This window comes from Sinohyriopsis cumingii, chromosome 5 (assembly GCF_028554795.1).
Source record: "Sinohyriopsis cumingii isolate HCF-2022 chromosome 5, ASM2855479v2, whole genome shotgun sequence".
NCBI lineage: Eukaryota > Metazoa > Mollusca > Bivalvia > Unionida > Unionidae > Sinohyriopsis > Sinohyriopsis cumingii.
Genome location: NC_142965.1, coordinates 130,484,698 through 130,497,966, shown reverse-complemented (window position 1 = coordinate 130,497,966; position 13,269 = coordinate 130,484,698). Strand labels below are relative to the sequence as shown.

At 36.9% G+C, this 13,269-nt stretch overlaps 1 protein-coding gene across 1 annotated transcript in view; it reads right to left on the bottom strand.

Moving 5' to 3' along the window:
• Positions 1–11,640, bottom strand: part of LOC149800245 (spartin-like) — a 47,626-nt gene extending 35,986 nt beyond the window's left edge. The window contains exons 1-3 of the mRNA XM_089959821.1: positions 11,505–11,640; positions 3,556–4,368; positions 889–1,131 (exon numbers count right to left, since the gene is read on the bottom strand). Of these exons, the coding sequence (XP_089815947.1) occupies positions 889–1,131; positions 3,556–4,348 (1,036 nt within the window). The 5' untranslated portion in view covers positions 4,349–4,368; positions 11,505–11,640. The remainder of the gene's footprint in view (positions 1–888; positions 1,132–3,555; positions 4,369–11,504) is intronic.
• Positions 11,641–13,269: the final 1,629 nt, after the last annotated feature.

Below are 13,269 nucleotides of genomic sequence, written 5' to 3'. Positions count from 1 at the left end.
TTATATTATCAAAGACTAAGTATACTGTATATATTATATATACCAAATGCCTACAGAAGTAATTTGTTTTTACCCCCTCCCCTGCAACAGAAACTGTAATGCAATCCTAATAGTTTACTATGGCTAATGGCAAAGAAATTGTACATGTTAAACCAGCATAAACTAGCCTGATTATGGAAGACTCTAAGATCAGATTTGAACAAAGCTCCCTGTGCATTCTGAATCAAAGTACTGAGAATACTGATGTTGGAATGATACAAAAAACCACATGGAAGAACAACTCTAGAGATACTGCAATTCATGAAGTTTTTAACTACCATAAACATACCAATCTAAATAATTTTTATAATAATGTTCAAAATTTTCTTTTCTTAAGATGTGAATAGAAAATTCATATTAATAACTGCAACATTATTTGAAGAACTACTGTAGTGATTTCCTTTTGAACTACATCTAAAAGCGAAAACTACTTTCAGATCTATTACTGACCTAAATGTGAGTTGATTTACTTCACACATAAACTTGATCTTAAAGGCAAGTGGACCCTTACTTTGTTACTAATTTTAGCCAGACCATACAAAATGTTTGCTATTATTAGTAACACAAACTATATTTAGTAATGGACACTATGCCATATGCAAGGTGGGATCAAAATCCCTCCAAACCAAAATGGATGTACAGGGCCACATCTTTGGAAAACACAAGGATTCAGAACATGGGATGACGAAAACTTAAAGTCCCAGATCAAAGACTCGAAGTTTGAAAGCACCAAATTTCACTATGAACAGCTCTTGCTTCTATAAAATTCCAAGTTTTCCTCATATATATATGAAAAATCAACTATATATATAAGTGAAAGCCCACCATCTACAAATTTTAATTCCTTACCTATCTGAATTCCTTTGGAAATCTTTGTACTAGTTGATTCCTCCCCTGGTACAGATTCATCCTGAGTAACAGGATGAGTTCTGTCTCCTGATATGGTTATCTCCTCTTGGGGTCTGGTGCCATTCTGGATCATTGGGGTTGACTCCTGTTCATGTAAATCTGTTAGGGAGGCCAAAAGGGACTCAAACTCTTGTCTCTCTGCTGCTGACAGACAGTCTGGTACCATTAAACCCACAAAGCAACCTAATTAATAAAAAATAAGTGTATTTGTAGTATGTTAGATCATGTCTAATTCAAATCCTGAGTATTCACAATCCCTGCCCATTGTGGCCTTCTATTTACTCTGTCTTAGACTCCTTAAACTTAAATCTGACAAAGTAATTTTGTGTACTTTTTAATGTGGCCAGTTGTTTTGGCCGAAGTCTGATTCTGGTAAATTATAATGCAACGCCAATGCACCAGCAACAATATTTCTACACAGTGGTGATGATACAAATAAGACAGAAGCAGGAATCATGGAGAGGGTTCATGATTGACATCCATTATATTTACATGAAGACAATAATGCTGCTGCTGGTAACAGTTATACATAATGTCTAAAAATTTAACTTTGTCCCCAATTTCTGAAATAATTAATCCCATATTGTTTTGCTTTAAAAGAGAGTATAAAAAGGAATTGTGTGTGTGTGTAATCTGGATTTTTAACATAGCTTTAACAATTTTTCAGTCATATCACTACAATGTCTGCAGTGTGGCAGTTTATAGTGATGTCTAGCAATGGGGAATCAAGCTGCAGACATGTAGCATCATGTCCCAGAAAGTCATATTATCCTGACACCAGGCTTACCAGCCCTAACACTCTGGTATGACTCAGCTGGGGATTGAACCCATGACCTCCCACATGTGGCAGATGCTCTAACCACTAGGCCACCGGACAGGATTACTGTTCTGGCCTCATTACCATGATTGTCTATGTTGAATTTTCAAATTCAGCAAAAGAACAAAATAGCATACATGTTGATTACGACACATGCAAGTGCATTATATAATGGTAGTTCAACAATACGAGGCAATGACACTAATAGGCATGAATGTTGGGAGGGGGAGAGAATGGGTCTAGATCTTACTGATATAACAATCAGTGCTATGGAGCCGTTCCAACGATATCAACAGGAAAACTGGAAGCCAATTTGTCAAGAATGTCTCACATACTTGTAGTTGGCAGCCCATACTGACACTGTTGCACAGCTCTGAGTCCAAATGCTTTATTCCTACTACAATTACTCTGAAAACATTTTCCTTATTGAAGTAAATTCACGCAGTGTCTGATGGTGTTGTTTTCAAATTCTGCTGACCATTATTTCAGTACTTAAGATTGATGGTGCCCAAGGAATGACGAAGTTGGTTGAAGAAGGCGTGCAATTTCTGCAATTTAGACATGTTCATTCTGAATCTGATAGTTAAACCAAATCTGACATTACTTGGCTACCCTCATTCTTCAACCAACTCAAATAGTGATCCATGACAGTAGACATGGTATATGAGCAAAATGGGTAACCCGTACATTTCTTGGAAATAAAGCGTATGATTCATCATAATTTACACATACTCATTATTTCTGTTGTGATCATACCTTCAAAAATGTTGCACCAAATTTGTCCATTTTAAAAGGATTTCCACAGCCACACATCAGTGGTCATTTTTACAGCCAAACTTGATGGAGTTCATTATCATGGAAAAATATGGTTAAAAGTTGAATCTTAAGCCAATATGCAATTATTACCAGCAGCAGCATTATCACAAATGATCTCCATGGTTGCTGCTTTGGTCATTTTTATCACTGCTGATGCTTAATGATAAATTAAGTGTTTACAAATTTTGAGTACTAGGTAAAAGGTGAGATATTCAAACTAAAAGGAAGACATGTGTCTAACCGATATCACTAGACCTTGTTATTTCCCTATATCACTAGACCATGTTATTTACCAATATCACTAGACCGTGTTATTTACCAATATCACTAGACCATGTTATTTACCGATATCATTAGACCATGATATTTACCTATATACTACTGCTCCGGTGGCCTAGTGGTTAGAGCATCCACCTTGGATGTGGGAGGTTGTAGGTTCGAACCCCGGCCGAGTCATACCAAAGACTTACAAAAATGGTACTAACAGCTGCCTCGTTAGGCGCTCAGCATTAAGAGGTTAGTGTTAGAACTGGTTGGCCTGGTTTCAGGATAATGTGACTAGGTGGGACATCATGCTACATATCTGTGGCATGATGCCCCAGTGCTAAACATCACTATAAACTGCCACAGTGCAGGCATCATAGCGATATGACTGAAAAATTGTTAAAGCTACATTAAAATTCTTAATCACACACACACACACCATGTTATTTACCTATATCACTAGGCCATGTTATTTACCTATATCACTTGTCCATGTTATTTACTTATATCACTTGTCCATGTTATCTGAAGGAACTGCTGATTAAAAGTTTTTTCTCTTTTACTCAGAGCTCGATCATTTCAAATTTTAACTTGGCAAAACTGGAGAAGAAAAATTAACATTACATTTACTATACCTCTGAATTAATGCATCTAAATAAATATAGATCTACAGCTGTTTTCCTACAATGTTATATCAACTGAAATCTTACCTGGCTGTGGAGCAGTGACGTCAGGGAAAATGTAGGCTCCATTTGTAGCATGAAGTACTGGCGAGGATCCTGGAACTAAAGGATAGTACCACTCTCCGATACGTAGGAATGCAGGGGGTTGCTCTATATTTGAAGCCTCAGAGGCTGGCTGGTCCAAGAACTGAAAGATATGTAATGAACTAGGGTAGGATGGAGCACTGACATACCCATCAGGTGTGATAAAGAAGATTTGCGTTCCATCTGGAATACAGAAAATCTCTGTAGCATTAGCTGTGAGGTTCTGGTTACTGTGAGTGCTGTCTGTCATGATACTATCACCCAGGGAAGAATAGTCTGTGTCACTCATAATGGACCCTGAGCTTGAGGTGGCTTCCTCATAGGAAGGAGGTTCATCAATTGTAAAGGGTGGAGGAGCACTTGGTACTATTGGAGCCGTACTTGTACTTGGCTCTAAAGCCTCAAGCCTGTATTGAATCTGCATTTTTGTTTTGGTCATTTTCTGTTGCAACAATTTTGCCTTGTCCTTGTCTTCATCTGACCCAGTGAAATGATCGCAGTCCACAGCTAAGCATTCACCTATATCCTTCAAGCATCTCAGATACAGGGATCTGGCCTGCTCCTTTTGGTCTTGCTCATCTGCAAGTAAGCCTGCTTCAACGAGCTTGTAGATTTCATCAGTGTGTCTCTGCAATGACTGCAGATTTCTTACAGCTGTCCAAGGAGGTGGGGGTCGCTGAGGTCGTGATCTCTCAGCTCTAGGCTGGGGCCTCTCATCACATTCCATGGAGGCCATGAGGAAAACTAAAGGAAAATCTGAAAAACATAATGAAAAATTCAAGTGTACAACTTGTGCATCCTGCAGAAAAGTTTGTTGCAAAATTCAAAGAATAAACAGAAGATTTTGTAACTACCTTGTTTCGTCTGTTATACAAGAAACTTGCTAAGATCAAACATCACCTTGCTTTGAAATTGTTGTTTGCACAGATACTGGTATGTAAACCAGCTTTAGTTTAAGGGACACACAAATGGGAGAAAATCCCTACTTTTCAGGACCTTCTAAAATTTGAAAATACTTTTAACAAATTTAGCTGAAATTTTCTCCCACATAAGAATTGCAGAACAAGAAACTAAAATGTGTGTGCTTAACTATGGTGGTTTTTAGTTGTTAAAATTTGAACACATTTACAAGAAAAAATATAAATAAATCAGCATCCTATCCATGTTTAATTAACTATATGAAGGTTTTATCATTTTATAATTGATGACAAAACACAAATTTACTTCAACAATAAATTTTCAATATCCTTTTAGAGAATCTTGATGTGTAACACACTGTGACTTACTTGATTTTTTTAATTTGTAGATCAAGGTAAGAATGACAATAAACTAAGTAAGTTTGTCTTCCGTCCCTGATAAGAGTCCGTCCGTATGTACGCATGGAGGGGGGAGTAACCCAAATGCATATGTCTTCCGTCCCTGATAAGAGTCCGTCCGTATGTACGCATGGAGGGGGGAGTAACCCAAATGCATATGCTTGCATATGGGGAGGGTCTACTGATGATGTACATATGCATGGAAAATGGTGTGTGTGCATGAAACCTTGATAACAATTTATCTAATATGTAAACATGTTTGATGGTTCAGTCGATGTTTGAATTTTAGCGGATTCTGGACAAACTTTTTAAAGTTACACAGCTAATTTCTTTGATGCAGCCAGACATTATCCTTGATCGTATCTGTGTGGATTAAATATAGGCCGTTCTATAGAATCTGGGGTGGGGGTACATCAAGTGTACATACACAAGTGGGGGTTGCAAAAAGGTATTCATGTGTGCAGGGAGGGGGCAGGGTCAAGCTTTGTCAGATTTTTGCGCACGTACTAAATGCATGGCCCTAATCTGCTAGATTTAGAAAAATGTGTTAAGAAGATGAAAAATGGCATTAAACCATACAACAATAACAAATAAAAAGCTTAACAATATAAAAATAAAAAGAAAATATATGGCTTATTTTCATTTCTTGTTGATATTAGAAATATTTCATTTGTGTAGTGCAAACCACAGGTGCTCGATGACAGCATGATGTTGAGAAGAAAAAAACGTGCAATTTTCGTGAATTTTTACTGTGAGACAAGTCTGAACTCGTGTGACAATAAATATAACCTTTTGAGCTGATCATATTTTGGCGTTGATGTGTGTGCCTCATAGTTTACTTATTTTGAAAATAGAGTCGCTAGTATATAATGTATGTGCAGTGAAGAAGACAGTGTCTACATCTTCTATGGGACAGGATTCCTAAAGTTGAATCGAGATATTGGTAAGTAAAAACTAACTTTTGCATCTACCACTGTTCTGTAATTAAAGAAGGGGTGTATCGTAGAGCTGCAAACATGGTACATGTAGCTCTTTTCACCGGTTGTCACCTGAGCTCACACTTGTCCCAAGAGACAAAATTCGCGAAAATCGCACGTTTCGGAGCCTGTAATTTCAGTTTGGTAAAACGCAGAAAAGTCAAAGATGGTTTGATGGGTATATGGAGACCTCACCCAATGGAGAATTCTCCCTGGGAGAACTCGCTCCATGGAGAACTTGCCCTGGAGAAGTTGCCCATATTGGCTGGAGAAGTCACCCCAAAACCTATTTAATATTTATCTTTGAAATAAATAAGTTATTTAAAAGATAGAAATGTGCACCTAAGAACAATGCTGTTAGCAACAAAGATGTTGCCACATGGTGGTTGCAGCATTATTTGAATACACGAATGATGTATCTTATTATCTGGTATTGACTCTCCTGTACAAGGAAGCATACTCCATGCCTATGCAACTCAAGATGGTTTCGGAATGGAAACTGAAATGAAGTCAGACCCAGAAAACAAAACAAAAACAATAATATTTCATTTGTAGGAGATGTTCAAAATGAAGAACTAAGTGTCAGTGCATTGCTGAATAAATGTTCTAGATTATATGCTCACCTTTATCCTATTCTATTTTATTATTTTTGTCATTCCAACGTAATGGTGCAAATGTCATCATGGCAAAGTGTATATTAATTTTTGGTCATTTGGAAAATGTTGGTAAGTTCATAGACATATGCAGTGATATCAAAATCATTGTCAAATTTGCTGAGATCCTACTTTTCATTGGACATCTACTAAAACAAGAGGAACACTTGTTTAAAAATACAAAAAGCACGAGTTGTCATTGCTTTTAACTTGGATATAAACACTTCTGTTCTTAACCCATTTTGACAAAATCTATGTAAGTGACATGCACAACTTATTTAAATTCATTGATGTTCAGTAAATGTAATTATTTTATCAACTGTACTATTAAGTAGTCACAATCATTTTTTTGAGGGTTCAGATTATCAAATAGATCAATGAATACCTTTTCCTTGATTGAATATGTTCAGTGCGTGTCCGAATACATTTTGTTTTCATTCTCGTAGATGATCCTATGCTTGGTACTAAACAATACGGGAAATATTGCCTTTGTTTTCCATCAGTGCTCATCTCTGACAGTTTTATGGCAAAAAGTATTCGTTTTGAAATCCTTACTTTATAGCTTTGCTGAACTTTTTATATTTTTTTCCCTCGTCTTTGAAAAGTAAGAAATTATCTACCAAATGATATAACATTAAAGACATGTTTACATTTTTATCAATTTATTACACTGCTCCCTCGATAACACGCGCACAACGGGGTCCAAAAACATCGACCGCACTATAAGCGAGGGCGCAAGTTAGCGAGGGACCTATAAAAAACTAATAAAGAGATGGAGATCGACAGAGAGAGGCGAGGGGGGGGGGGTTGCATTGTTAAATACTCGTTTTATAATTGTGCTGAAAATAACTGTGAATAAATATTTCTTTATAAAGGTGTTGTTCGTTTTTCTTTATAAATTACCTTTAATTTCTGGATAAAGTATCTTGAAAAGATCGTAAAAACAAACATTATTCCACAAGGTATCAATACTCTTAACATGTGTATCGCTAAACACATTGTGTATTACGTCACTGCTTTTTGTGTTGATTTGGATACATTCTAGTTTTATTGTTTGTTCAAAATGAATCAAGATTTCTTTTATCAAAAAGATAACATTCATATCGAAAAATGACAACGTCGAAACTTGTGTTGCTCTAAAAAAAATCTGCTATCACTAGATAGATAGGTAGATAGATAGAGTAAAATGCAAAAAAATAAATTCACAAAGATAAACCATTACCAACCATGAATTTAATGGGTCTAAATGTCAGACATGTAAAAAAAAAAAATATTTAAATACAAATACGCGAGTGAGAATACGACAATATTTGCTGGGCAATTGTCTAATAGCAGTAGAGCTTTCTCCTCTAAGCCCCTGGATCGCAGGTGGTTTCTGACGGCGGGGACAAACATCTTAGAAAACCACTCTGTAAATATTGTTGCAGTCATCCATGCATTTCCACTATTTCTATATACAAATGGAAGGGTGTCCATATTCATGTGATGAAAACAATGGGGAGACTTGTATTTGCCAACACATAATGGTTTCATTTTATGTGTGCCAGTTTTGTTAACACAAAACAAAAGTGTTAATCTCTCTTTGTTCAGCCTGAAACCCTCATTTTTGTGTGTATCATCTCTGGTAACTAGAGTTTTGTCTGGCATCATCCGATAGCATAGACCAGCCTCATCACAATTATAAACTTGGTTGTCTGTATATCCATCACGGGTCAGTATCTCTCGGAGTTGGTTGGGATAACTAGATGCGGCCGCCTAATTTGCTGAGCGTATCTCTCTCGACAACAAATTTTGTTTTATTCCATGTCAGCGCTGGAATCTCCAAAGCCATCCATGGCCTGCCATGAAATCTGAATCAATATCCATAGTTTTGGCCATTTTCTCTGCCTGGGCCTTGAGAATTGTTCCCGAAATCGGAATTCATGTTGCTGTGTGAACCAGGTGTACACAGCATCATCTAATTCTGTGTCGTTTGCAGTGCGTGCCCGTTTCCGTTTAAATCCATCATCAGAATCAACTTCATGCAAATAATCCCGAAATTTCTTCTCATCCTTGAGCCAACCTCTGAGTGTCGACTCGGCAAGTTTAAGTTCACTACAAACTTTTGATCTTCATTCAGCATTACGAACCCTCTCTATGACAGTAAGCTTTCATTCACCGAGTACGCCTTTCGCTTGATTCTCTTGCTCTCCATGATCACATTTACAAATGATTAGGATAAATTACTGATTAATATATACTTTAATGACAATAAGTACATACTATTTGAAACCATGTTCGATTGGTTCAGTTAAATTGATTAATGTTGAGACACGATATTGACCACAAGAGTTTATGCATGTAGGATTTGCATTCCTTTGAACTTTTGTATTTTTGTACGTCTTTTACCTGATTTGATACAAAAGACCGACTTAACATGATAAAACAAAGCAGGTCTATTTTAATTGATTTTTACAATGCAACAAACACTTCCCCAAATCGTCAATCAAAACGCAGCCGGCATTTAATTAGGTTCTCACAGATGTGCTCGCGGGCATCGATGTAACGGTCAATTGACTCTTTTCATGTTTGAATAGAAGAGAACATGCAACGATTATACTGCTTACACTGCAACACAATGAAAAGATTAAAACACTAATTTCCCTGACAAGACATATTTAATTAGTGTTCATTTCATTCATTGTTGCCACCTGTTAGCATTTACTATAATTCATTGATCGCTGTTTCGCCATATACATATACAGTGTTATTATTTACAGTGAATTGATAAAATATTTTTTCTGATAAAATCTAACAAGATACGTGATTCCTTATTAAAACCTGAAAATTTCACGATGTTGATTCTAACTTTTCGGGCACTAACCGCCATTTTCGACGATAAAACGGGCGATATATCAAGGTTTCATTCATCAGTTCTGATCATGATTTTCTTCATTTTTTAAAAATATTTTCTTTTAAAAAAAACGGGATCCACGCCGGACACCACGTTATAAGCAGGTTCGTGAGTTATCAGGGCGCGAGTTATCGAGGGAGCGGTGTATGCACCTTTGATTTTGTATGTAACTCCATCAGATGAATACGCATTTTTCTTCCACACTTACGTTCAAGATGGTTTTCCACTCATTATATAATAAACCCTTCCTTCCCATTCTACATTCATCTTGTTTGTGTAATGTCGAAAGTAGAAAAATAAATCACTTATAATTGAAAGTCTGTGTGTTCATATAAGGTCATTAGATTTCTTATAACAATACACATTGGAACACTGCGAGAAATTTTTAAAACAAATGTTACTGCTAACTTTCTTGATTGATACATCTATTATACTAACATTATTCATTAATGTGGTAATTATATGTACTCTCAAACTCGGACCAGGCTGAGTACAAATTACAAACTAATTCGGCCCAGATTTCTGGCTGATTCTCCAAACTTCCAAGCTGATTCGGACCATGTGAAATATTATTCAGTTTAGTCCAGGATTTAAATGCGATATTTAAATTTGTTTTCAAAGATGATCTTCTCATTATGTCCCAAGAACGTCAAGCAGTTCGAATATCCATTTAAGTTAGCAAAATCTCATTAGTACGCATATTCATGGTGCTGTTATATATAATAAAATAATGTAATCCTGTTTATTTTGCATCGGCAATTTAGTAGTGAAATATTTTTTAACATTCTCATTCAACTTTAAATTGTTTTATTGAGAAATAATAAAATTATGAACACTGACATAAAAAGAAGAAATAAACTAAATGATGGGCATAGTACATGTGAACTTTTAGAAACTGTCCAAATTCTGTGCATTAGCGATGATGTTAAACTCAATACCGACCGCATTTCCTGAGTAGGCATCAATGACGCTTTTTATCGAGTTCAATATCATTTGCCAATGGTTAGCAGCAAATCTCAATGAAATCAGATTAAATTGTTCAGTTTTAGAGATGATACTATAACCCTTTGGCTCAGTGACGGTCAGAACCAATTCAGTCGATTTTGGTTTATAGAGGTCCATGCCATAAAGTAATCTCAGGATGACTTTGGTTATTAGGTTGGCACCCTTTCATATATAAAACTGCAGACATCACATCATGCTTACACCCTCTCTATTTTTCCAAATAAAATGCATCTAATGAGTTGAAGTGCAGAGCAAAATGGACATTTAACACACCCTTTTCGTTAAGTACAGAAGTGGAGTTGATCAAAAGTTGAAAAGTTGAAAATCTGCAAATTTGATAGATTTAATAAGTTTTTAAGTTGAAGAAAAACAACAATCAATAAAGCCTTAACAACCATGTGGCGACATCTTAGAATTAGTATATATGATCCTTGGGGCGACTTCTTCAGGCACAGTGGGGCGACTTCTCCTGACACCTGGGATTAGTTCTCCCAGGGCGAGTTCTCCATAGTTCGCTTGATGAATAGAAAAATATCTCAGGAGTAAAACAAGCCATAGAGTATGGTCGTGGCCTTTAAAGACAGAAATAGCAGAAGGAAATCGAGGGTCATGGCTGGAACGAAGTACTTGGAAGTTATGTACCTTCTCTCTTATATAGCATGATAGAGAGGGTCTAATGTGAGAACGAGTCACGAGGTTAATCTAAGGTATTTTTGTCACTCTATATAATTTTGTTTTCCTTCAGATTATTATTTTTCCCCCTCAACATCATGCTCGCGTCGAGCACCTGTGGCAGTAGTCCTATAATGTAAGACATAACACATGTTATTTTTGTTTATGTGTCATCACCCCCAGAACAAAATTATCGGGTGATGTGACTTACGTTGTAGGACTACTGGTACTGTGGTGGAAACGTTTTGTATTGCCACCAGTGATAATACAATGTTTCAAATTCACTCGTGAAATATTTCCTCGTATCTACTCCAAAAGAAAAAAAAGATAACGTAGATATCATCACCAACTGCTTGGCACGAAGTATCCACCTTACCTGTGTAATTGTTATGTCAGAATTAAATCACTGAGCCCAAGCTGTCAAACGAAAACGTGAGAATGAGTAATTGATCTCAACCCAACAGACACTTGCATAAGGGCCTATCTGAAAACCAATTCGTCTAAGTGATACAATCCCTAGTCCGGGAGCATACTAAGCAGGGAACCAGACTATACAATCCCTTGACAACCGGAATGTCTTCGGCCATTTCCGTTAATTTGAGAAAGGGGGCGCTCACCAGTTAATATGTACGTTAGAGAGAGTGACGTATGTAAGGTGAAATAGTTCGCATCTAAAACATGCACAATGGAGAGAATGTTGGCATATCTCTATGCTACATTGATGTAATGTGGATGATATTGTACTTTTGGAAATTTTAAATGATTTAAGCACACTGCTAACTAAAATGACTGCTCCCTTGTGTTAAAAAAATCCACCTGAATTTAGTCTATAAAGTAGCAGCAGGGAGGGCGAATCCTACAAGTTTTCAGGCAAAGGAGGGCGAATCCTAAGGTTCCAAATGCCGAAATCAAACCGCGAGTAAACGCAATTGTCGCCGTCGTTGCTGCCCTTTGTTGTCCTTGCCCTCCCTGCTGCTTGCTGCGTCCCTTTTCGAAAACTAAGGTCTTTATCGATGTGCGAAAAATTATCCAAAAATCGTATCTAACCCGACCGTGTTCGAGGAAATAAATTAAAATTTACTATACCAAATAATGGTACACTCAGAATCTTACACAGCTAGACTAGCTAGAGAGCGGGAAGAAGCACTCAAGAAATACATTCCCGTAAAAAGAGAATTTAAAAAGAACGTGCAATCGCAACAGCAAGCACAAGTTGAGGATGCAACTGAAGCAACCGAGTTATTTAAACCTGTCACTGCAGCCACTGAAAGAGTCTTAACTGCCATCAGAGGGCCAGAAGAAGACAAACCGGTGTTAAAGGACCTCTCACAAGAAATATAGCTGCCAAAGAGAGATTTACTGAAGTAGCCATAGAAGCAATTAGAAAATATAATTTGGAATCTTTCCCTGACATAGACGCATTTGGTAAATTTGCTGCCGAAAATTTCCATCGCAGGGATTTATTTTTAAAACCCGAATTTTCCAAAAAAACTGTTAACTCGTAAGGCTTGGAGTGATTGGTTGTACAAAATAAATAAGGACATTATTACCATAGACGACAAGGATATTCGTCATCCACTGTATTTGCGGGCGGAAGACGAACATTTTAAAACACTACGCAAACAGCAACTGGCGGAGAAAGAACAAAAAATAACCCGGGAAGAAAAGAAAAATTTCCGCCGCCTCCGCCACAAGAGAAAAACGACGAGGAAGACCAGCAGCGAAAAGGCAAGAATCTCCTCCACAAGAAGAATCTCTGCCTCCTCCACAAGAGAAACGACGAGGAAGACCACCAAAAAAAAAAAAAAAGAAATAACAGTGCCACACGTGGACGTAGAAGACCTCCGCCGATACAACAGATAGAAAAGAAACACAAGAGACAGAAGAACAACAGATACAACAAGAGATTTTAAAATCACCTGCGTTAGTTTATACCGATGAAACTCTTAAACAAATTGCAAATCTGGATAATTTAGCGGAATTTGCTGCAAAAAATTATCCAGAGAGAAAACAATATATAAATCCCAGATATATAAAATTCCTAGGTCCTAATACGTGGATAGCTACGTGGTATTTTGCTGTCAAAGGAACGCCAATTAATAGTAGTGATCCTGAATTTAAAAAATTTAAACAAGATGTCA